At 52.6% G+C, this 24,457-nt stretch overlaps 2 protein-coding genes across 6 annotated transcripts in view; both read right to left on the bottom strand.

Moving 5' to 3' along the window:
* The window catches only part of DNAJC6 (DnaJ heat shock protein family (Hsp40) member C6), a 51,867-nt gene extending 50,647 nt beyond the window's left edge, over window positions 1-1,220 (bottom strand). Inside the window, exon 1 of one of the 2 annotated variants that reach the window (XM_033008801.2) lies at window positions 820-1,220. In XM_033008801.2, coding sequence (XP_032864692.1) covers window positions 820-841 — 22 coding nt within the window. In that variant the 5' untranslated portion in view covers window positions 842-1,220. The remainder of the gene's footprint in view (window positions 1-819) is intronic. The other variant, XM_042807343.1, reaches the window with a different exon arrangement.
* A 1,698-nt stretch (window positions 1,221-2,918) lies between these two features.
* Window positions 2,919-17,268, bottom strand: AK4 (adenylate kinase 4). Of its 4 annotated transcripts, none has more exons than XM_033008872.2 (6): window positions 17,126-17,268; window positions 15,647-15,821; window positions 9,663-9,782; window positions 7,144-7,316; window positions 6,730-6,848; window positions 2,919-5,661 (listed from the first exon to the last, which is right to left on the bottom strand). In XM_033008872.2, the coding sequence occupies exons 2-6, from the start codon at window positions 15,789-15,791 to the stop codon at window positions 5,547-5,549; spliced, it is 672 nt and encodes a 223-aa protein (XP_032864763.1). In that variant the 5' UTR covers window positions 15,792-15,821; window positions 17,126-17,268; the 3' UTR covers window positions 2,919-5,546. The 4 variants fall into 4 exon arrangements, with proteins under 4 accessions (XP_032864763.1, XP_042639847.1, XP_042639854.1 ...); XM_042783913.1 differs by lacking the exon at window positions 17,126-17,268 and adding an exon at window positions 16,114-16,374; XM_042783920.1 differs by lacking the exon at window positions 17,126-17,268 and adding an exon at window positions 15,934-15,950.
* Between the last annotated feature and the right edge of the window lie 7,189 nt (window positions 17,269-24,457).

Below are 24,457 nucleotides of genomic sequence, written 5' to 3'. Positions count from 1 at the left end.
GCGGTGGCGTGGGGAGCAGGCAGCCCTGCCAGCCACCCCATCCCTGCCATCCCCTCCCAAAGCAAAGGCAATGATGTATGCATTTAGCTATACCTTTTTTTTTCTCTTTTCTGGCCTGAAGTAGGGTTTTTAAAGGGAATGCAGCTCTGTGGTTGTCTCAGCATAATAAAATACCCGGGGGGGGGGGGGATGGTGGTGGTGTTGAAGGTCAGCTCCACAGGGGATGCCCTGCAAAAGGCTGGATGTCCATATTTCATAGCAGCATTTATATACTCACATATACACCCAATCGCCCTTCCTGTAGGAAGTATAGCTGTGTCCAGGTATAAGCCACAATCATTATTTTAAGCCTGAAAATCATTTAATATTTCTTCACTGAAGGTAATATGCCCAGATGGCTTTCACAGTCCTAAAACGCACAAACAGCTATTTTGGGGGTGCAAGAAGAGATGCTCACATTCTGCCTGGAGTTCCTGAGGTACCCAGAGCAGGAGGCAGCTCGATGTTATTAAATGCTATATACCCAGGTATACGTTGCTGAATTTCAGCACCTTAACTTGCCATCAGACAGCAATACATGCAACCCTGCCGAGGGAAGCAGTTTTCAGTGCAATACCGTCCCTCCAAACTATTATATAACAAGGCGTTAAAGCAGGATTTTTATTTTTTTTTTTTTTTTTTTCCGCTTTATCCCCAGCTGTAGGATCCGAGCGTGCCTTCCCGGGGATTACTCAGCACAAATTTGCCATAAACAACATTCCCCCTATTTGATCGGGCACCATCTCACTCTTCTCCCATCGCAGCTGAGCTTTTTCTTACCTTGCTTTTCAGACGCGTGCATCCTCCTCTCCCGGCTCCTGCGGCAGAGCGACCGGGAGCCCGGCTGTGCTCCCGCACGCCGGCTTTCGGCTCCTCATTCGGTGACACTCCCGGGTCACGGGGCGATGGCCACGGGCTGGGACGCTGCTGCCGGGGAGCTGCGCGCCGCTCTGGGCCCTGCCGGGTTATATTTGGGATTATAGAGACTCAGGGAAGGATGAGGATGGAGGCAGACATATCACATCTTCTAAAATGTGGCATGGAGTGGGATCGGGAGTCTGCAGGGCTGATCCATCAAGCGCAAACCTAAGCGAGATGATTTTTTTTTTTTTTTTTTTTCCCTCTCCCCCCCTTTTTTTTTTTTTTTCTTTCTTTTTGGAGGAAGTTAAATCATTTGGACGGACTCAGCAGGGATGCAGCGTGTCAAAGCTTTGCAGGGCTGGGAATGGGGCAGCGTGCTGGTCGAGGCACTTCCCCGGCTGCCCAGGAAGGCTAGCACTTGCCAATGCTATAAACACGCGATTACTTGCCCCCAGATCTTTATCACAGCATAACTACAGATGCGAGGGGGGTCACAGGCTATCGGTGGCATTTCTTACCAAGCAGTCATCGGTAATTCCAGTTATCTATCTCCCTTGGGTATCCCCCATCCCCACCGTACCGGAGCATCCCTGAAGCTTTGATTTCTCGGCACAAGGCCCAGGGGAAGCAGAGCAGAGGAATTGCTGATGGGGAAACGACAGAGGAGTTGAAGGCGCAGGTCCCCCGGGGCAGATACGCAAAAGGACAGGTTGAAATAACTGTGCTGTAAATGAGCAGCGTGAAGTGCAGGAGGCAAATAATTTACTACAAACCTTACGTGAAGGGATGGCTACTGCACAATATATATAAAAAGAGAAAGGTGGGAACGGTCTTGCTTTCGGTGTTGTCATGGAATTCGAAGAAATATTTCGAAGGGACACGCCACCTTGCGGGTGTCGGGGCAGTTTGTTTGTGTCCCCCGGGTTGGGGGGACCAGAGACACCCCCCGTATGCTGTGGGTCCGGCTGCAGGGACGGGGACACCCACCCTTGTGCCACCCCAGCTCCCCTGATGGCACTCGGGGAAAGCCAAGGCTTTGGTCTCAGCTTGATTTCGGCACTCCTCACATATTCCTCTGCTTTTTGACCTCCAAACTTTAGGTTTTAGACCGAATTAATTTTCCAGCTTACGTAGCTCTTCTCCCTCTGTGTTTTTATCCACCCTTGCACCCTTAGACGGAGCTGCGCGGAGGCGAGACATCCCTTCTCTGCCTCCAGATCACCATGACCCTGAACCCCAGCATCCCCCAGACCCCTCTCGCCAGGTTCGTCTCCTCCACCCAGGGATGCTGAGGCCAACCCTCGGCCATGCCTCTGTTTTCTCACCCCCTAGGCAGTGGTTTCACTTTTTTTTTTTTATTTCTCCTAATCATTTCTGAGTCTCTGCTTACTCCAAACAGGGGACTGAGAGCCCTGAGCTGCTCTTTGGGAATTAAATAAAAAAGCAAAAAACAATTGGATCTGCAAGCCAGTAGTGATGGGTGGAAGTACTTCACTTTATGGCTTTTAATCCCTTCTACCAAAATACACGTGATGGATTACAGGGGGCACAGGCAATTGCCAGAGCCTTGCTGTGCCTAATGCTCTGCATTACTTTTATTGGGGAAAGTGAAATAGGAAAATAAAAACCACTTTACGTGCAACAAGGATGGGAGGACAGGAGCAACCGGTTTCACCTGCACTGTCAGAACTGGCTTTTTAACAGGTATTTTGGATTATATCAAATAAAGGAGTTGGTTGTAAAACAGGACCCAAACTATTGTGCTCAAGCCCAAAACCTGGGGGACACTCTTTACTGAGGGATTTTGTCCGGCGTTCAAATGGGGATGCTCTGATTCCTCTTCTTCCCCCCTCCTCTTCCTCCTCCTCCTCGGTTCCTACAAAGAAACTCCAGGTCAAAAATGACCTGCTACCTGCAGGCACGTCCCGCAGCCTCGACGCAGGGCAGAGGCTCGCCCAGAGCCCGGCTTTCAGCGGAGATCGGGTGTAACTCACACGCAGACGCTGCCAGCACAGAGATAAGCAGGAGAAAAAAATTTATTTACATCTTCCGAGCAGTAACACAGCTGCAGCGATTCACCGGGAAGAAACTCCAGGAAGAAAACTCGGCGTGATGTGCCGGCGGTGCCCCGCACGCGGGGAGACCCTCCTCCCACCACACAGTATCTTGGGTCGGTACAAAATTGCTGTCGCTTCAGAAAAAAGCGTGAGATTCACAGTAAAGTACCAAAGGGGAGCGTGGCGGGAAGGAAAGGTGAGGGACACGTGTCACTCCAGGACCTCATCCCTGCTGGTAATTTGGTCTATGAAAACGCACCGTAGGGTAACTCTTGTAGAAAAATCTATCCCAAAGGCTCGACGCGTGCACAGTCACGGGATTTCTACATCTACTAGAGGGCTCAAAGCCTTTTAAAACAAGCGCTCGGGCGGCTCTCCTGGGGCAAAGCCATCTGCAAGCCCTGTCCTGCCGCTGGGCGCTGCGTGGGGTGAGCCTCTCCGCCGGAGGCATTTTGAAGCAGGGAAGGATGAGACGCAAGAGCCAGGCAAGGCAAAGCAGGGAGCAGCCCCCCTGCCCAGCACTCGGCCCCGGCAGAGCCGCCTGCCGCGGCCAGGCTGTTTTTACGGCCTCAAAAAACCCCCCCCATGTCATCTCTTCCCCTCCTGCTCAACACTGTTAGAAAGAAAACAGCACGTGCATTCCGGCTATTTCTAGATTTGTGTTTAAAAACGGCCCAGACCTTCGTCCGAGGGTCATGGGAAAAGCCAAAATCTTTCTCAAATAGGATTTCAGCGCAGGGTGGAAGATTTGCGTCCTCCCAGCCTGGGAGCTGTGGGGGGGATTGAAAGGCCCCCAGGGACAACAGTGAAACCTGACAGTCCCTCCCTTCCCACCCGGGAAATTCCCATCCTGAGGGGGATGCGGAGCCCTCCCCTGCCACCATCAGCACTTTCACCTGCAGGCAGCGCAATCTCGCCCGGCAGATGCCTGACGGCTTCTCGCTCCGTTATCAGGAGAGAGCCAGGGCAAAAATACCTCCGACGGAGAGAAAAAATCATCAGGGGCTCCTCTGATAGCGTGAGGATGCGGGTGGCTCAGCGGGGATAAAAGACTCCCAGGGATGTGCTGGATTTTCACACGCAGAGCTCCTGCATCCCTAAAAAAAGCCAGTCAGCTCCCCCTCCCCTGCCGCAGGGCCACTCTCCAAGCAAAAATAAAACCAGTGACATTTCAGCAACAGAAACTTGCTCAGGCTGCTCTAATTAATCAAACGGGTGGTGGGGAGTGACAGCTTTCCTGCCCTCCTGCTGAGCCACCCATGGCAGACTGCAGCATGCTCTGCGAACCCAAGCAGCTTCGTGCAGAATTCCCCAAAGTGGATGCTAAAATTCAGCATTTTTTTTTTAAACGTTTAAAAATACACATCTTGCTTTTTTCTTAAATATATAGTCTACAAAATAAGGCAACTCAAGGAGACAAAAGAATGTCCCCATTGCTTAGGTACTGCATCCTACCACCACTGAGGGTTACAGTACTTCCAGTTGAGAAAAGCCTCTCCGCCCAGCCGCAAAGCCCACGAGAAGAGGAGCGACACGCTCCGACGATGCTCTCAGGGATATGCCTGGACACGGCCCTCGGCAGCCCCTGCGTGCATCCCGAGGAAGGGAAGGCTCTCATCCCACCGGGGCTTCACGGGGAAGGAGCCGCTTCTGCCGGGGATGCTGCAGCGGGAACCACTTAGGGACCACCCCATCTCCAGGGGAGCTCTGGGACAAAGGCAGCACAGAAGATGGAATGACTTGATTTCTCCCCAAAACTGAAGCACACATTAAAATAAATCTTTGGGAGAAACTCTTAGGACGTGACTGTATCTTGTAGTATTAAAAGCTATAAACAAGGTAAGCACAAAGGAGTGCAACTCATCCCCAGCACAGATCCTGCTCGGTGTCACAGCATCTCATGAAAACTAAGACTGTACAGCAGATTTTCAGAAGAGGGATTTCCTCTCTATGGAATGAGCTCAAGTGCATGTTTTACCTCCAATGTTTTCCCTCTCTTACGTGCATTAAAGCTGGAAATGTGACCTTCACATTTCTGAGCTCCGTAGTGTACACTTTTTCCATGCTGCTCACCAGTTCCCGCTGGGCTAAGTCTTACTTTTTAGAGCTTTATTTCTCTGAGAGGTAAATTTTAATAGAAAATAATTTATAGAAAAAAAACAACCTAACCTAGAGAGGAATCTGCAGTAAACGGTACTGTGGAGCAGCGGGATGGCACACTGTAGGCTCAAATAGAGACTGGGGTTCGCATGGGGGTGGCAAGGACATCATGGCAAGCTGGGTAAACCTTGTAGGATCATTACCCAGGTTTGCATCACTGATCTGTGTGTGTACTTGGACTGTAGGCAGGAATACTTTATAGCCTCAAAAGAGAAAAAAACCCACCTTATTCTAGCAGACTTGACCTTATAAGCAAAGATCATTTGGCCCTGCTACTGGCTATAACTGTGTATCCACCGATGCCACCCAGTACACCCGGGGAAGGGACTTTAGATACCAGATGATCACCTAATCTGAGCACAGCCCCAGCACCGCGCAGAGAAACCGAATCCGTGATCAAATTAACCCTTGGTCCTTGGCACAAGCTGTTTAGTTCTCCTCGTCCGAGAGGACGGGTGGGATCTTGCTGGAAAGCAGGGTGTACACGTACGGCCAGATCTTGTTGGTCTCCGTCCCCGAGAAGGAGTGGAGGATGCCTCTGCTCCTGGAAGAGAGATGGGAGGAGAAGTCAGCACGTGAGGACGGCTGGGGACAGCCTGACCAGGCTGGAAGCTCACTGATGGCTTTTTGGGTGAGAGGAGGGGGATAACGGGGACGAGCGGCGGATGCTCCCGTCCGCAGCGTTTGCTCGGAGGAGCCCAGCTGCACTCGCACATGGATGACCCAAACCCAGATAACCACAAATAATCACATTACCCAGGACGACGACAGCTCACCCTCATCCCCCTAAAGACCACTTGCTCTCTAAAGCACTCTACAAATGTAAACCAGCAGGATTTATTCATGTGCTTAAGCGAGTGGTGGGAAATTCAGGGCCGCAATCCTCTCCCCCTTCCCTGCAAGGTCACTTTTGGCCCCCCCACGGTCTACTTCTGCTTTTAACAACACTCCCAGGCGCTCGCTCCCTTTCAGCAGGGGATTGCCACCCCACAGCAATCCATCCATTCCCAGCTCGGCCGGGGGACGACTGCCCCAAACTACCAGCAGCGCAGAAGGGACGAGCCCTGAAACATCTCTGTGCTGAGAGCAGACCCATCCGAGCCAGCCCTGGGGTCTCGCCCTTCTCCTGCCCTCTTGCCAATCACCCTGTATTTTGCCTAAATGCCTCGAGGCCCTGGCTTGATCTCTTTTTTTTTTTTTTTAATTTTTTTTTTTTCCAGGGTGATTGCACAACACGTACCACCCTGGATCTGCACAGCACAGGGTGCATGGGTTTAGTTTGAAGCAAGGTAGGAAGAAGCTCGCGGGTGCTCTCTGCAAAATCACCGGCCTGCAGACCCTCTGCGTGGGCAGGACAGGGGCTGAGGCATCTCAGAGCTTCTCCATCTCTTGTGCTGGAGGATACTCACCCAAAAGGAAGCTAAAACTCTTACCTCGTTGGATTTCATAGCACTGATGGGCAACACTACTAAGTAAAAAGGCTTCCCACCCCACGCAGCAGAGGTGGGGAATAGAAGGGATTTGCAAGCGCCTCTTGCCACAGCCCAAAAACCCCTTCCGAAAATCTGTTTTCACGGGCACGCCGCGATTTTATTCGCATGGTCCAACTCACTTGTACAACTCTATTACTGGCTTCGCGGCATCTTTGTATTTTCTGAGCCTGGCAGCAACGGCCTCGGGTTTGTCGTCCTCGCGCTGGACCAGCGGCTCGCCCGTCAGGTCGTCGATGCCCTGCGGGAAGGCAAACACACCGCGGGGCTGCAGCCGCCGGCCCCATCGCCCACGCTGCACCTCCCTGCCTCCACTTGGACGGCATTTAACATAAACTCCGTTTTCCTGATGAACATGACCTCTTTCAGGCCAGCTCCTGAAGGCAAAGCCCACTGGTGCTCAGTGTTTACTACCAGGGATTGCTTCCCCCGGTGCTTTTTTTATGATCTCAGCTCACGCAGAGAAAGGCTCCTCTCATCTTTTCCTCCTGTGAATTGCTCCCAGCCGCCGCCACCGCCACGCTACGGGCTCTCACCTGGGTTTGGGGGGGGTTGAAGTCCATGTTGTACACCCTCCCGCTGCCAGGGTGGACCCAGCGGGCGCTCAGGCGATCCTTCAGCGTCTCAAAGGGTATGTTCAAGCTGATCACCAGGTCCAGCTCGCAGATCCTGTCCAGCGCCTCGGCTTGCCCCAGCGTCCGGGGGAAACCTGCCCAGGCACCACAACAGAAAGGGGCTGTCATGAGAGGCAGAAAAGCAGCAGAGACGGAGTCCAAACCACCCACCCCACAGCCCCGGAGCTGCGAAACCACCACGGCTCCTCGCTATAGCGCAAGCGGTGCGAAAGACAGGAGTCCACCATATGGCAACAATAAAAAAAGCTCCTACAGCACCGACTCCCAAAATACAACACACAGGTTGCCGTGGGCTCAAGTTTTCTTGCAAAGTCGTGTCTGGTGCAGGGCTGGAGGTGAGTAAGAGGGCACAGGCAACAACAAAATGGGGATAAATGGGGATAAATGGGGACAAAGAAAAACCTGAAGGAAACAAAATGCCATGCACTAATGAGTAACACACTGCTGGTTTACACGGAGGACGTCAGGGATACTGCGGTAAAACGGTTTGTACAGCCATCGCCCACCTCTGAAACCCCATCCTCCGAAGGCACTGGGCAGTACCTTTTGTTCAGAAAAACCAGTGAGCCAGTGGGAACATCCATTCTTGCCGCCAGACCACAACCAGGGGTGATTCTGAGCCGGTTCCCTCTCTAATTTTCTCTCCTAACAAGCCTATTTTAAAATTTTTTTTTAACCTTTTTTAACATCCATAAAACCCTCTGAGAGCTCTCAGGCTTTTCCCAAGCAGAGTATTATTAGCCAAGAGCTTGTCAGGACATCGGCACAGGGAATGAATTGGCCATTATGAGAAAGAATACATAAAGTCGGTCTGTTATTTCTGTTATCAAACGGACCACTTGAGATAAATACGCTCCTTGTGACAGTACAGCTGGAGCAGGATTCTGGCTGTAGACACCACTCGCACCCCCCGGGCAGATGAATTCCCCCCAAAATTAGGAGGAGGGACGTGACAGCGCAGGGCTGCCAGCATCGCCGCTGCTGCGTTCGGATTTTATTTTGGGGGGCAGCCCGTCCCTCAAACGTCTTGGTATAAGCGGAGGTCAGCACACAAAGCGGGTGGCTCCCGAAATCCTCGTTACCAGCCCACGGCTGGAATTGTTCCACCCTTGGATGCAAAGCCGTGACAAAACGGGAGCCGGTCCCCGGGCCAGGCTGCCGGGGGTCGAAACCGTGATAAATCAGCATGCTGAGCTGCAAGAACCTGCATCCGAGCGTGTCAATGCAAACCCCCCATCGATGTGCTGAAACCCCAGAGGCTTAATACAACGAAATATGTACTTGTCTCTGCAACGCTTGTTGCTGTAATATTTGTTAATCGCCACGTTCCCTGATGAATTAAGTGGCATCGTTGTAAGAATAATGAAATTTTAATAGTGAGGGCTCACGGGCATCAAGGCAGACTGAACCTACAGGGCCTGGGGTTGCTGATGCCCGCCCTGCGAGCCCAGGGGACAATGCTGCCGGATCCCCAGTGCCTACTGGGGTGAGAAAAGCTCATCTGGACCCCCCAGCACCCAGCACCCCTCCTCTGGGGCTGCCCAGGGCCATGCGGGGAAGCAGCCCGGCTCTACCACCCTCCAGCCCCCGGCACTACACCGCAGACTTATTCCAGTTGCAAATTATTTTGTATTTTCCCTATCAGGAGCCTGAGAGGTCTCCAAAAGCCCAAGTCTGTTATAAATCAACTGGCTCAGAGTTATCTCTGTGTTCACTGACTCTTTCAGCAGACAGCCAAGGGAGGGTTCTTCCCCCTACAACAGCCATGGCCGCTCGTCCCTGCATGTCACACTCACCAGCGCACAACACCGCCGGTCAGTATGACCCACCGGGTCCTCCCCCATCCCCAAACCAAGCCTCGAAGCCGTTTTTCGAGCTGCCAGCGGCACTTGCCAGCTCGCAGGCCTCCGGCAGCGATGCAGCAGGGCTGCTGGCTCGCAGCTTCACCGCCGAGGGCTGCAGGAGCTCCTGGCGAACCCTCCGCCGCTCCTCTGGCCGCCCGCCTCGCCGGTTCGCTCTCAGCATCTTCTCCACCCGCACCTCAGGTGGCTTTCGGGCTTGGGGTGAACGCCCCCTTTGCGCACATACGGAGGCGGCAAGAGGTTTTTCTTGGCTTTGCTCCACTGGCTGGCTTTACAAAACATCCATCTCCATTCCCTGCCTTTCTCGCTCCCGGACGCGTGCCAAGGGCTCAGCTGGACACGCACGTGCTGCTGCTTAGGGCAGAGGGAAGAAACACCCGCAGGCAGACGTCTCTGCTGGCAGGTCAGCTCCTGCCTCTCCTCCCACAACCAGCAAACGTACCTTCTGTTTTTTTTCCTCTCTCTCCTGGTGCTGCCAAACCATTAGCAGCAAAATAACGTTTTAAAGGGGGTTGGGATTTTCCCTGACCCAGGGGAGGACGCCGGCAGTGCACTCACCGTCGAGCAGCCAGTGCTGCTCTCGCCGCTTCTCCAGCTCCGTCATCATCACGCGTGTGATGACGTGGTCCGGCACCAGAAGGCCTCGCTCGAGGTACTGCTTTGCCAAGACGCCAACTTCTGTTCAAGAGCAAAAAAAAAAAACCAAAAAGATGGCAAAAACAAAAGAAAAAAAAGCAGCGTGACATTTCCGCTTAAAAACATATCTCTCCCCCTCAAATTCTGCCTGTCCTCCTCCCAAATCGCTCATCCAGGAGCTTTTCAGCAGCATCCTCTGCTCATGGCTGCTGCTCCTGATAACCAGGGGCCACACGGCCCTTTTGGTGCTGAGGAAATGGAAATGCCTGAAATACCCGAGAGCAGGAACACAGGAGGTGCCTCAGAGGAGAAGTTTCTAGTAAAGGCACGAGGACCAATGATGCATTTGAGCAATGCTTGCAGACCTGGCAGCATTTGGCTCATAGGTACAAAGTTTTCATGTACAACCATCATCAGAAAAAGCTGGTGTCATCATTTATGAATGACTTGAAGAGGTGAAAATTCGCAATTTCACGTGTGAAACGTGGCAGTAAACAGGCACCGCCAGCGAGTGCACGTGAAACCCAACCCTCAAAGCGTTTGTTAAATCGCTGCTGAGATCAGAAGACGGCTTCCCATCCAAAGACTTCAGAGCCTCAACTTGAGATACGCTCAGATAAGAAAATTATTTCCAAGATCAACTCCTTGAGAACATAATTGCGGTGTAACTGCAAGGTAAATATTCCTCACCAGGCTCCTGCCTGGCATCGCTCAGCTGGAGCCAACAGCGCTGGAGGAGAAGCCAGCGGTGGTTTCTGCACAGGTAACCCCGTGTCTGGATCCAGCCTGGCATCACCCCGGCAGCTGCTGCCAGCAGCCAAAGTAAGTAGGATTTATTCTGCTTATATTTTTATTGCAGGTGGGCTAAAGCAGATGTTACTTCAAGGAGAGATGCAATCGATTCAGTTGCTTCTTACATTACAGTTTGCCTGCGATTTGCCTTTAGCTGCTTGGAGACACAAAGAAATGGTTTGGAAAATGTAAATATTCTTTGCCATCGTGCGTGACGAGTGCTGATCCTGCCACCAGAAGAAGTCCGGCCCTTTCTCCTTGGACCCGACCTCTTCCACTCACTTCCCACAGCAGCTGAAATAGCATTTGTCACCAGAAATGAAGAAATTTGCCATCAATTTTTGCAAGATTTATGATGAGGACAGCACATTTTAGCCCTCCCAAAGTACAAGTCCTCTCTAAAAAAAGCCACAGGATCCTGCATTTGGAGGCAGGCTCCCATTTCCCAGCGTGCAGCAAGATGTCAAAGCGGGCAGACATGTGCACCTGGCCACGGGCTGAACTCCTGAACTGCAGGAGGGTTGTTTTGTTTTGGTTTTTTTTTTTTTTTTTTGCAAGATATACAGTTCCTGGAGAGATTTCATCTGATCTAATGGGGGAACCTGGCGCAGCCTGTCCGGATCCCCCCGGGAGCACGAGGCCAGGGCATGCACAGGAAACCTCGCAGGCTCCCGAAACGATCTGCAGAGGATGCCTGGCAGGAAAGTGGGACAGGTCGGGGCTGCCAACCCAGCCACACTCCCCAGTTGGAAACCTGCCTCTGAAACAGGGAGGCAGCAGGTGCTGACTCACCGGCCTGCAGGGCTGAGTCACCGCAGGGATGGAAACCGTGTCCCCCTTCCTCTGCTCCATAAAGACATTTCAGCTCGCCCTGCTGAGCCGCTCTTTGCTCGGAGCCGCCAGTGGCTGCCAGGCACCCAGAGCAGAAAATACCTTTTTTCAATGACAAATTTGTTGTTGCTGCCTGTACGTCACCAGCGCTGCTGGCAGCGCTCCTGCTTGGGAAAGCAGAGGACACGGGGATGAAAAGAATACATGATGTCTTATGCAACCAGCACGGAGACCTGCTAGGACATAAATATTATCGCATCCACCTACATTTTTTCATATTTATTCACATGGTCTGCACATTGCCACGGGCTTGCAGGGAACGCTGCTTCCAGGGCAGAGCCTGGCAGCTGTGGAGGCTGAAGCCGCAGCAGAAGGTCCCGCTGCCGCCCCGAGGAGGGTTGGGCATCCAAGGGACTGGCTGCTGCTCAGCGGGGCTGCCAGAGTCAAAACCTGGTGCCACGACCCCAAAGAAATACACCCAGCCACGGTTGGGAAGTCTGGAAATGGAGGGGAGGCCTGCAGCTCGGCATCACAGGTGGCTGAGGTTTTCTCATGCCCCCTGTACAGGTGGACGGCTCTCCACTGCTCCGCGATGGATGACTCTTGCTGCTGGGGATGCTGCTCCTTCGTGCTTCCTGGGAGACACAGCAGTGCGGGGGGCATGCACCGGCATGGGGTGCACATAGGAAGACACCAGCACGGGGGCAATGCACCACCATGGGGGTCCACGCACCAGTACAGGGTGGTGACTGCTTCCAGACAGCTACTGGATCCTCTCCCTCCTCCAAAGCACACGTAGCACCGCACTCCTCCTCTCGCCGAGGAAGAACGGGCATGTATTTTGCATGAAGGACCTGCAGAGCTGCTCGGTGCTCGGACCCCCAACACCAGGGATGCTCCGGAGAGCATCAACCCTGCAGCACAACCCTGCTCCCGCTGGGTTTCTTCAAGGCAGCTTTTATCTCCTATTTTTACATTCACCATCCTTTTCCCAGCCCCGAAGCCTGACCTGGGTTCCACGCAACAGCATTCCCCAGCTGCAAGCCGAAGGGGAGCAGAGTTTGGGCAGTCCTTCCCGAGCTGGGTGGAAGATCCCAGTCCCCCCATGTGAGGAGCTGGGGCTCACATCTATCGCACTGCACAGCCTCTATGCAAGAACCCAAATCTCCATTGCTACAGCCAGGCGTGGAGAGGGGTTGCAAGCATTGCTCTGCAGTTACTCCAGGTAGCAAGGGGCTCCTTAGGTGATACTCGTGCTGCCTGAGCTGGGCCGGCAGTGGGTGCTCCCGGCACTGCTGAGCTCCGTGCAAAATGGTCTCTTGACTCACGGCCTTAATCCCATTAATCTAACAACCGTGAGTTTAATCCACGCAGCACGGGATTTCAGGCTCTCTGTGGCTTTCCCCACGCGACCCTGATCTGCCACCATCCCTCCTTATCAAAGCAACACCGAGTTACAACCCTGAGGGATATCTCCTATCCCCGAGGCCACGAGCAACAAAACAGCCACCCAGGAGCAGGCAGGACAGGCTGGAGGAAAGGCTGACTCCAGAACCTGCCAGATAACTTTCTCCCCTACGGCGCAACCTTTTACATGATTTTTTTTTTTTTTTTTATTTAGGCTACAGGAATACAATCTGGAGCTGGTGGAGAGGAGGAAAAGCGGGTGGTTAATAAGGCACCGACCACAGCCGCCTGTGCATCAGCAGTTTAGCTGCAACAACCCCAGTCAGCCGGGGCCAGATGTCACCCCAGTTTTGGGACCCTGGGACCTCCTTCCCGATGCAGACGCTGCATCCGGGACTCTCGCTCCCACCCCGTCTCTGCAGGCAGGACATCACTTTGGGGAGCCGGAGCCTGGTGCGGCCCCAAATTCGGGCCGTGACCTGCTTGCTGGGTGGATAGCGGGGTGTTGTTGATGGGGTGGCAACCAGCACTGGGGAAAACAGCCACGGTCCTATCGCTGCTGCTCCTGCACGTAAAGATACAGCACTGACCCTGTGGAACACCAGAGGGGTGACCAGTTGCATCTCCTGGGCCCATGCGTGGCTCTGACAGCGAAGACCATCACCCAGAAGAAAGGTGGGGAGACAGAACATGGGGCTCAGCACAAAACCCCCTTAGTCGCCTTTTTGTGCTTACTTTGGTCAATGTTAACAAATTAAATTTGTCACGAGGAAGGATCAGGAGCCACTTCTGCCTCCAGTGAAGCACATTAAAGGGAGCGATGGGACAGACACAAGACCCATCTCTCAGGGGATGCAGACCCCTCAGCCACTATCACTTGGAGGAGAAATTAAGTTGTATTGCAAATTAACTGCTGAGTCCTGCTAAGACCCCAGGATGCTGCCAACACGATGCTTCGCTCGGCTGCAAAGTGAGGTCCTAGTTCCCTGGGAGTCCTCTGTGCCACCTGAGCCTGAGCCCTGGCTACTTCACATCTTGCAATGGCAAGCAGGAAAATCCTGTGTATCGATGCCTAACTTGCCGTCCTCAGACTGAGATTACTCTAAAAACCACCAGATTGACGGGTCCCTTCAGGATGACGATTCTGTAATGATTTTGTCTGTATCTAAGGGCCCCAGCTGCCCTAAAATGCAAAGCTAGTGGCGCAGATGATAAACTTGGAGGAGAGTCTACTTCCACCTAGTTTCCCCCAGAGCTGGCACACCGCAGCACGGTCATGTAACAGCTTGTCCAAAACAAATAGCAGAAGAAAAATAGCAAATAGCTTCAGCTTACTGAGAGCTGTAACCAGAAGCTGAGTCAAAGGTGGGACCTGAACGTCACGCCAGCTGTACCAAACTAAGGCTGATTTACTTCTGAGTAATTTTACCCGCATTTCTGTGTTGTTTTCTTTGGGAAACGCCTTCAGCTAACTCCATTCACAGCCCCTTCTCCCTTTTCCAGTGTCCCCAGAGAAGCTCTACAGCAAGAGTATGAACTGAAATAGAAAATTCAGGAAAGACTCTCATTTAGAGCTTGATCGTGCAAGTTCCCGGGTAGGCACGGGCTCATACCACACTGCCCTGGTCCCTCACGCTGCACCTCTGCTTGCTTTTCACCCAGGCCTTTTGTCCTTCAGCCAAAGCACTCATCAGGATTTTCCTAATTTTCTTCCATAGGAAATATTATTGTCCTTTTTATTTATAAAAGGAAATCTGGATATTTTTAAATGAGTGACAGGGCTGCACGCAATGCCTTTGCTGGAGCACGTAGCTCTCCAAAACTTTACACTCCCTTTTTTTTTTCCTCCTGCTGTTACCCTACTAAAAAGGGAAATCACTTCTAGTTCTCTCGGCTTGTTTTGTATCAATGCCGTTTTACCGTTCCTCTGCCCAGTGAGTCAGCTTCCCCTCCGGGTCGGTCTTACACACATTAGCAGAGGAGAGAAGGAACTGTTGGAAAAAGAAATACGCTGGGATTGCCTAATGCCAGCTGCAGAGCAACCTGAGAATAAGTTGGCGTGCAGCACCCCAGCTCCCGAGGTGCATCTCCCCACCCGACAGCGCTGCCCGGGGTGCAAACACGGCAAAGACCATCGGTTATTCCCCAGGGCTTTGGATATGGGTGTCACACACTGTGCTCCCTGCTGCAAGCCTGAAAAAGCTGGGTCTTGGGGGTGTGTGGGGTGAGCTGTGCGGGTGGGTGCTGCCACCCACCTTCTCCTCCTCCTCGCTTCCCAGCAGGGAGTATTATAAGGAGTCGGGGACACGCACTGGCACCCCGTAACACACCACGGCACATCACAGCACCCCGTGACTCCCAGCATTTTTCCCAGTGGGGTTTCCCCCGTGGACGAATGTTCCCAATCCGTCCCTCCCACCGTGGGTGTCACACGGGCACAGCGCGCACCAGCATTTCAGCCATCTGCCGTTTCGCAGTTTTTTTTACCCCCGTTCCCGCACAGCCACCTGAGGCAGGACGAAGTTATTCATAACGTGCGACCCGCGTCCCCGGATGCCGCCGTTAACCGTCGGTGGGCGAGCAGGAGCGTTTTTCTAACCGGTTTCTCCGGAGCTGTACCCACCCGGCGCAGGGATGGAACCCGTAGGCACCCCACGGCATCACCCCCCACTTTTATCGGGCAGCTCCGTGAGCTCAGGCTGGAGGGAGAAGGCGATGAAGGAGCTGCGTGCCAAGCCCACGGAAAGAAAACAACCCACCCGAGGGAGTTCCCGATCCCATCCTCATCCATAGCTTATGCCCATCGCCGCCCCATTGGGAATGCGCGGGGCTGGGGTCCCCCCCACCCCACGACGGGGCGGCCCCCGGGCACTCACCGCCGCCGCCGCGGAGGTTCTCCCGGAGGAATTGGCCGCTGGAAAGGTGCTGGAGCCCGAAGCTACGGGCGATCCTCTCGCACACCGTCCCCTTACCCGAACCGGGGGGTCCCAGCACCACCGCCCGCAGGAGTTTGGAAGCCATGACCGGCTGCCCGGAGCCCGGGCCGGGTCCCTGCGGGGCAGGACAACGAGTCAGACGGTCCCGACCGCCCCCCCCCTCCTCCGCCCCGCCGCGCCGAACCGAGCCGTTCCCCCCCGCATCCAACCGCCGCCGCGGCCCGTACACATCAGCAGGGCAGGGTGGGGGGAGCACCGGCGGCCGGCGCCGCCCGCCCGCCCCCTCGGGCCGCGGCACCCTGGGACTTGTAGTCCCGGAGCCCGGGACCCGACGGGACCCCCCACCCTACCCTGCACTGCTCGGCCCCGGGGGCTGCTGGTGGTTAAAAAAAACACAACCAACCAACCAACCAACCAACGCCGGCGCTGCGTGGGTGAGCCCGAGCGGCCACGGCGGTGCCCGCACAGAGCCAGGGCGGCCGTGGAGGGCGGGGGTTGGAGGTGGGGGGGTGCTGCGGCTGCAAACGGGTGGGCAGCGAGCTGGGCCGGCGCGCAGGGTGAGCCCGTAACCGCGCGGCCCGCCAAGGCAGCAAACCCTGCAAGCGGCGGGCCCGCGGCCGGCAGCACGGGGCGGGGAAGCCGCGTGCAAACCCACAGCGCGCGGCGCGGGTTTGCACGCGCGGGACCCGCCGTGCAGCCGCGGTTGGCGCGCGCGCGCGGCTCCCGGCTGTTGTCAAACGGCGCGCACGCCACAGCGCGCGCACGCCCACGCTCCTCGCGCTGCTCTGCCCCCCAACCCTCCACACCCCATAAGCGCTGCGGCGCGCGTGGGTGTGCTCGCTCGCCCCTGGGTGCACACGCGTAACCCCGAACGCCCCTACCCCCACCCCACCCCACCCCCCCTCCAGGGTGCGACGACAACGATGTGGGGGGGGGGGGTGTCCGTGGACCCGCGGGGGCGCGCGCGCGCCAGTGCCGTCCCTGCTCGCGCGTGCCCCCACCGCGCACCAGCCGTGATGCGTGGGGGAGCGCGTGTGTCTGTCGGGGGGCTAAGCCTCGCGTGCGTGCCGCCTCCCCACGCCGCGCGCGCCTGCGCGCGCGTCCCCGCCCCCCCCCCCCCCCCCCCCGCTTCCCCCCCGCCCCCCCCGGAAGCGCCCCGTCACATGGCCGCGCGGGCGCTGCCATAAACACCCCCAAGATGGCGGCCCTCACGCCGCCAGCCCGTGCTGCGTCATGCCGCCCCCCCGGCTCCCCGCACGAGCGCCGCGCCCGCAGGTGGGTCCGCGACGTTCCGCGCTGCTCCGCGCCCCCTCAGCGCTGCGCGGGGAGCGGGGGAGGTGGGGTGTCTGTGGAGACGGGGCGCGCCGCTTTCCTTCCCCCCCCCCCCCCCCCCGCCTCCCCTCCCGCCGCGTTGCGCACTATTATTTTCCGGGCGGCGGTGTTTACGCGAGCGGGGCCCTGTCCCAGCCGGCTCCCAGCGCTCCGGCCGCAGGACGGGCGGCGGGGCTGGAGAAAGGGCTCTGTGGGAGCAGTTTGCCGGCCGTGGCTTCCCGTCCCGTCCCGCGGGTGCGTGGCCGCGGCTGCCGCCTGCCCCCTGGTTACGGGTAACGCGCCTCGGGAAGCGCCGTCGAAGGAAAGTTGTGAGGGAGAAGCTGTGGCGGCACGGGGACCTGACAGGGACCCTCAAGCACAGCCTCTGCCCCCCTCAGAGAAGCCATGTCAGCGCTCCTCAGGCCTCTGCGTGCTTGTAATTCGCTATTTGTTTTCTTTTTTTTCTCTCCAGAATTCTACGGATTTTGGTTAAAACCGATCTTAATCGAGCTGGAGATCAGGTTTGCTACCTCTGCGCCTCCCCAGCTCCTGCAGAGGCAGGGCGAGAGGGGCTTGTAGGACTCGAAGATATTTGACCTGTGCGTATGGGTGGGGAGTTGCAAGCCTTGCGGGTTGTGGACAGGGCACAGCAGTAACTCCATCCGTGTGATGCTAAGGGAATTTTTGTTCGTATGAAACAAGTTTTGTTTTTTGTTTTGTTTTGTTTTTTTTAAAAAAAGCATAGAATCACCAGCCCTGAAGGGGCAGGAGGTGGAACTGGAGTTTAGAAACCAGCCAGACAAACTTACAGGTCTTTCAAAAGCAAGAACTGGCAGCAGTCACTGGAAACTGGAGGGTTTTTTCAAAAACATATGGAAATCTGCAATGCCTTAGCAATAACAAGAACAAAAATGTGTGCTGGACTCCAAAACTAATGTGGGTTTTGCTTAAAAAGGGGATTCTTAAGACAATAACGGGGAACCTACTCAGGCTTTTGTTGACAGGTTTGTGTGTCTGTAGTCTGAAGCAAACCAAAAATCAACACGTGCGTGTTAAATGCAAGGAAACAAACCATATTTCTGTTGGAGTAAGAGCTAGATCCTCTCTAGAGAAAATGGCATCAGCCTTTAGAATATGCGTGTAACTCAAACAGTCTTTCTGCCAGAGGGTGTTTGGGAGGAATTGTTCACCTTTGCTGTCATGTATCTTCTCCCTTTAAATAGCATAATAGTAACCGCTAGAGCATGGAATAAAATCTTAACAGCGGTCAAGGCATACTTGAACTTTAAAATAGCGAGTCTCATCACTTCAGCCTGTAAAGTGTAGGATTGGGAATCCTGTATTTCATGCTATTCTACTGAAATCGGTAGAATTTTTCTACTGGAATAGTAATGGTGTTGTAAAAACACCTTCAGGTGAGAGCAAATGGCTCATTGGTTAGGCAGCTTCCTTCCTCTTCAGAAGTCACCATTGTATGTACAGAATTTATTAATATTTTTTACCAAGTTTTTTGTTGTTTTTTTTCTATGAACAGCGGATTCTTTAATGATTAATCTACAAATGGTGCTAGATCTGTGAGTTCTAGGATATATGCTTAAGTCATCTGTGTCGTCTTACGTCAGTATTGCATAATCTGTTGACTGTCCCCTTTTTATGTAATGTATGTTTGTAGTTTGTTTTAAAATGTACAAATATTTTTTTTCCACTGCGTGCTTCTCCTCAGATATTTCATATTTTTCTCTCTATTGCCCTCTTGAGTTAAAAACTTGTAAGACACCATTTTGATAGCTGGATCCAGCGGGGTGTTACGTATTTCTCTTTTAAAAACAGTCTCCATAACATCTTGGGACGTGTTCTTTGCCAGGTAAGTTATTTAGAGTGTTATACTTCCGGAGTTTCTGCTTCCTCCTGGTAGAAACATGAGAGCAACTTGTACTGGTGAAGTCCATCAACGTCACAAATTAACTTCTTTATAAAAGACTTAACACATGAACTTTTGCTATGTAAAACTGTTGTGTTTTTTTTTTTTAAAAACTTGGTTCAGAACTTGATGTATTTGATTCCTTTAACCGGAGGGTGGGTGTGTGTGTGTAGAAATAGTTCCATCTTTTCAGCACTGGCTGTTTTCAGGGAAGAAAAAGGGGGGGGGAGGGTATAAAATACAGGTTGATGTAAACTGATAATTTAACTAGCTTGCAGTGGAATTGTTTATTTCACCATTTTGCATTTGGATCCTCTGAGCTAAAGCTGCCAGCTGCATGCTTGAAGCGCTCCAAGCCTTTAGGCCCCTCTTCTCCTCACGCGGGCTGCTGTCCCTTGTAAGTACAGCTGGCTGCCCGGCGCTGGGCGCTGCTCCCCTCGAAGCCATCGGTAGGCATAGGAACGGGCATCTGTGGCGCCGGCTCCAGGAGCGCATGTGACAAATTCCGATTAAACCCGGCTGAATGTGTTCGCAGCGCTGTAAAATTCCACCGCTCCGCTGGTGAAGGCCTGGCAGGCCCGGTGCAGTATGCAGCGTGGTCACGGTGTGGTGCTACCCTCGTACTCGTGCTGTTCGTGATCCCGCTCCTCAGCTGTCACAAGCCGTGTAGCTCCATTAACTTGCCTGGCGCTCTGCCATTATACCCACTGACTGTCTGGTTCATGACATTCAATACTGAAGTAGCATAAAGCAAATGCTGCTGTTTAGCTCCAGGGAATTTAAGAGGGAGATGGGGGTGCCCTTCTTCTCTCTAGTGATATCTGTAGAGTTGTTAGTTACCCTTTCTCCATTAAATCCAGAATTGCTGTATTCGGCCGGAAGAAGCTACTGCTTAAAAACACTGAGCTGCATTGCAGAAGCCAGCGTGGTTGCTAAGATAGAACTAATTATCTGACTAATTTCCTGGACTGACACCTTGGATGTAAAGCCACTTCGGTTAAATGCTCCCCACCCTTTCACCTGACAGCTGGGTGTCTGTTGGGCGGGACGTGGGGTTTTTGAGACCCGGAGAGGTGAGGACGTGCCTGCTGGGCTTGGCAGTGTTGCGGAGGGGCCGCAATGACTGACAGGCTGCCCTGGCTCAGTTATCACAGTGCTGATGCTGTCTCTTGTAAAGGTACAGTACTGTGATAACTGAAGGATGGCAGCCATCTGAGCTTCATGGGGCCCCGCGCCGCCGGCTCTCCGTGCCCCCGGAGACTGACGGACTGATGCACGTACAGCGCAGCGTCCTGCTGAAGTGGAATGTGCTAATTTTAAATGTATCTCTTTGCATAAAAGTCAAAAGGTTAAGAAAATTTACATCTTATTTGAATAAAGTATTCTACTTTATTGGGACTTGGCCTGTTAATTGACTGGTTTGCCTTGGAAGATCTTCCACAAGTGCAGTGCTTTGGAAATCTTCAGAAATAGTTCAGAAAGCAGGATCTTGTGCAGCATGAAGTATTAAAGAATGGAGGGGCGGGTCAGAGGGTAGTGCTTGGTACCAGAACAAACAGAAATTACTAGCAATACAGAAAGTAAAGCCCTTTTTAGGTACTTTTTGATACTTCTTGTTAAAGATGTCACAGTCTTTGCTAACTAGTCTCCGAACTCATTTTCTTTATTTCAATACATGGAAATACATGGTGGGACATGGGTTATTTCACAGTCCTGCCAGCTTGCTTGGGTGATGCAGAGGGTTGTTAGTGATGCAGCTGGTACAGCCCCTCGCAGGGTTGGTGTGGGGCTTCTCTGAGACTGCAAATGTCCCAGGTAATTTCTGTAGCAATGTCATCAACATACCTAGAAAGGATGAGGTTTTTCCAGGGAACTGATTCTTTGCTGAAGCTGATTTTTGTGCCGTGTGGATTAAATTGTGCTGGGAGGCTGAGGGTTTGTCTCCCTGCCTCACTGGCTTTGGGGTTGGTGCTGGGTGCAGGGGCTTAGGGTGCAGTGCTGTGACACGACAGCAGAGGGGTCCCACGGGCCAAGCTGTGTTGGGGAGTGTGAAACCTGGGGGATTTTTTGCATAAAATAGAGACCTGCAGACTTTAATGCGATACCTGTTCCCCAGATCCCCCCGCCTTGAGGAAGTGTACGGCCCTCCGGCTGCTGAGGCTGATGCAGCAATTTCCAGAGGTCACAATTTATTCTTGATACCGATGTTAAGTGTGGTCATTAACCCAGCAGTGTTTAGAAACACTCTTCCCTCTAGACTGGATGATTCATGCCTGTCCAGGGCATTGCCTTGTGCTTCTCTGCACAGCCGCGGCTGCTGCTCGCCGCTTCGGGGAGAGGATGGGGATTAGTTCAACCAGCGGTTTGCTCCAAGATGGCAATTAAATGGTTTACGTTATTTCTCTGATCTTTTTTACTGGAAGGCGTTCCTGCCAGACCGTGCTGCTGGCTACGTCTGCAGGCCCAGACGGGGTCAGTGCTCTACAGCTGTGATGGAACATTTTGCCAGCATGCGTCATTTAAATGGGGGAAATTATTGCTGGTGTTGTGATAGCGGCTTAAGTCTGTTTCTGGAGGAGGACTTTATTGTACTAGAAACTCTGCAAATGATAAAAAAAAAAAAAGAGACATCCTGCTACTAAGAGTTTAAGTGTTAGATAGATCAAAATCTGAGCAGAATCAACCCCCAGCTTCCTTTCTGCCTCTTTCTGAAGCCTGCAGGGACCTCTTGACCTGGGCAGGAATACACTCATCCCAAAAAGCAGAGGTGGTCATTCCCACGGTGCAGCAGCTGCAACCGTCTCTGGCCGTACAACGGCAGCGCGCCTGCGCTCCTCCTTCACTTGCCGTGCCGTGCTCCTGTTTTGGTTACAGGATGAATGGGGGAGAAGAAGAGCTGTGGGATCCCAGTTGCTAGGCTTGTGGGATGGCCAAGGCTGGGTTTCACCTCTTTTTAGCAATTTCTGTTGTCGTTTTGCAGTCCAGCAGGTGCTCGGAGTATATGTGTTCCCTTTCCTGGGAGAAAGGCGGGTGGAAGTGGAATTTGGAGCTGGAAGTCGCGTGGCCTTCAGCCAGGTCCTCCCGGTGCTGCCCCAAGGATGGCTTTGGGTGTTTACAGGTGAATACAGGGCGCTGACTCATACTGCAAACCGAAAAGTTCTTGTCCTTTCCACGGGAAATAAGAGAACTGCTTAGAGGCAGATACAAGGTTTGTTACGGACCAGGTCCAAGGAATAAGGTTCCTCGCCAACAGAGCCTTGGGTCAGATTTGAGGGTTAATGACCAAGCCGGCTCATTTAGCGGGACGTGCAGCAAGGCTGCTCGTTGCGTACTGCAGCACACGTCAGGTGCTGGCGAAAGAGCACGGCGCCTGTTCGAATGACATGTGCCTCTGGCTTCAGATTGTGATTCTCGTTTCCTGTTACAAGTACAGCTTTGAGCTCTGGCATGGGACAGGAACTGAAACGTTGTCTGTGCCTTAAAACGACAGCTCGCCCCTCAGATTTACGGGGAGCCTTTATCTCCATCTCTGGCTCAGCGGACATAAGAGTCTATCTCTTTTTCCTGTAGCTTCCTACTGATACAGTACTGGGACAGACTTACAAATACTGGTGGGTTTACTATGTCTAAATATTGCTGCACACGAACAATGCAGCTGTCGAGTCTTTTTTGGCAGTGGAGCACTTCCTCCCATGAACTGTGTTAAAGCAAGATGTAAACAACGTGCATACAGTGATACATCACATCACTTGCTGCTCAAAAATAAGGTCTCCGAGGAACACCCATTTTCTGATAAGACTTTCTGTAGTTTATGGGTTTGATCCCAAGGCAAGGTAATTTTCTCGTGACACGTCTCATCTGTCATTCCAGATGGATTTGTTGTAACCCGGTGGTTCTCAGGCTTTTTCATCAGGAAAGTCCCTTTTCCTGTTTGGAGGCCGTCGCCTTTCCACCCACGTTTCACATGGGAAGAACAGCGGTTCTGCTCCTGCGACATCTCGGGGCTGTGAGGCTGCAGACAAGGACGACTGTTCTGTTCCTGGCTCTCATCCATCGATCATCCTTTTAAGGGTCGAAGTTTCTGCTCTGAGCGAGCTGGCCAGCCGCTATCGGCCTCTGAGAACAGCGGGATGAAAGACTTCCATTGTCTGCTAGCACTCAGCCTTGAAACCAGGTGAAGATGTTCCCTTTCCTCAAGATGCTTTTTTAAAAAAAATGTGACTTCTATTACTATTCAGCATGAAACGTCAGTACCAAAGAGCCTTTAGTTGTACTAAAAAAAAAAGAATCCTTCCCAGTGGAGTTTCAAGCACACGGTTGTCATTTCAAAGTCCAGCAGTGCCCCATATGAATCAGACTGTAATTTAATTTCTGTTCGTTCAAGTCATCTCTGGCTCACACAGAGCACTTGAACTTTAACCTAGGCCTTCTTGATTAAACATCTTTACAGATGAAGTAGCCTAATTGCAGTGTCTCAATATGTGCAAATATTAGATATTCCAGAATGTAACTTGGTTTTAGGTCAGGTTAAGCAATTTCTGAATGTGAGCCTGGAGATGTTGGACAAAGTGGAATGAAAAAAATAAACACAAACAAGTTGATGAAGACTCTGGTGAAGTCTGTGTGATCAGAAATGTTACCAGCTTAGCCATCATGCAACGTTATTTTTCTTCAGGTGCAGACGTATCTTCTTGGCATGCCAGCTCCAAAAGCTGCTCAGTTAGAGCACCCTGCCCGCAAAATTTAATGAGCTTAATGAGAATTCGACATTATTTGTTCATTACAAATATGCTCGGCTCAACCGTGGTAATATTTTCACTTTCTTAGAGTAAAATCGGATTGATGTGTTGGAGCTCTGTTCCCACTCGCGCTATTCTCAGTGGAGCGCTGTGATGATGATGTTCTCCCTCCTGTTTGCAGGTGCGGGGACTTTTACCACTCAGTGCAAACACTGTGCAGTAACTGTAATGGCAATTACACATGCCTGTTCCTGGGAAAAGTAGTCCCCAGGAGTACTGTGTGAACAGAGGATGACACAATCATTTCTCTTTTCTGCATAAAATATTTCTGACTGTCACATTTTGGAGATAGCCACTAGCTGAGCTGTTGGATAATATGTAAACCCCGAGTTTTTGTCATTTGCTTGATTCACAAAGGGAAACTGAGTTTAATTGATGTCTAGGGACAATAATACTCATCAGGAACTGAGTGTTTCAGTGTGGTACAGTATCAAAGTTGCTGCTATCTTTTCTGTATTCAGGCAGATGATGAAGTCAAGATTGTGTAACTTGGTATGTAATGTGCTCTTCATAATGTTTCACAGGAGCAGGAGAGGAGCGTGTATCTACATGTGGACTAATATACTCTTACACAAGATCATGCGTTTATGTTGGGCTAAAGTTACAAGTCTTTTGGGACTAAACACTGCCGAAGGAAAGGCCGTTCTTGACTGCAAAGGGCTGTGGCTCAGACCTGTGCTTCAGATCACAGGTGAAATTCTGATCTGAATCTCAAGTTCC

This window comes from Tyto alba, unplaced genomic scaffold (genome assembly GCF_018691265.1).
Source record: "Tyto alba isolate M040663 unplaced genomic scaffold, T.alba_DEE_v4.0 Super-Scaffold_1000006, whole genome shotgun sequence".
Lineage (NCBI taxonomy): Eukaryota > Metazoa > Chordata > Aves > Strigiformes > Tytonidae > Tyto > Tyto alba.
This window is presented reverse-complemented; position numbering and strand designations above follow the sequence as displayed.

Coding starts and splice junctions, on each gene's coding strand:
- AK4 (XM_033008872.2), bottom strand. CDS start 15,791: ATGGCTTCCAAACTCCTGCGGGCGGTGGTGCTGGGACCCCCCGGTTCG. Junction 7,317..9,662: donor GCAGCACTGGCTGCTCGACG/GTGAGTGCACTG, acceptor GTGCCTGGGCAG/GTTTCCCCCGGACGCTGGGG. Junction 6,849..7,143: donor TCAACCCCCCCCAAACCCAG/GTGAGAGCCCGT, acceptor GCCTTCCCGCAG/GGCATCGACGACCTGACGGG.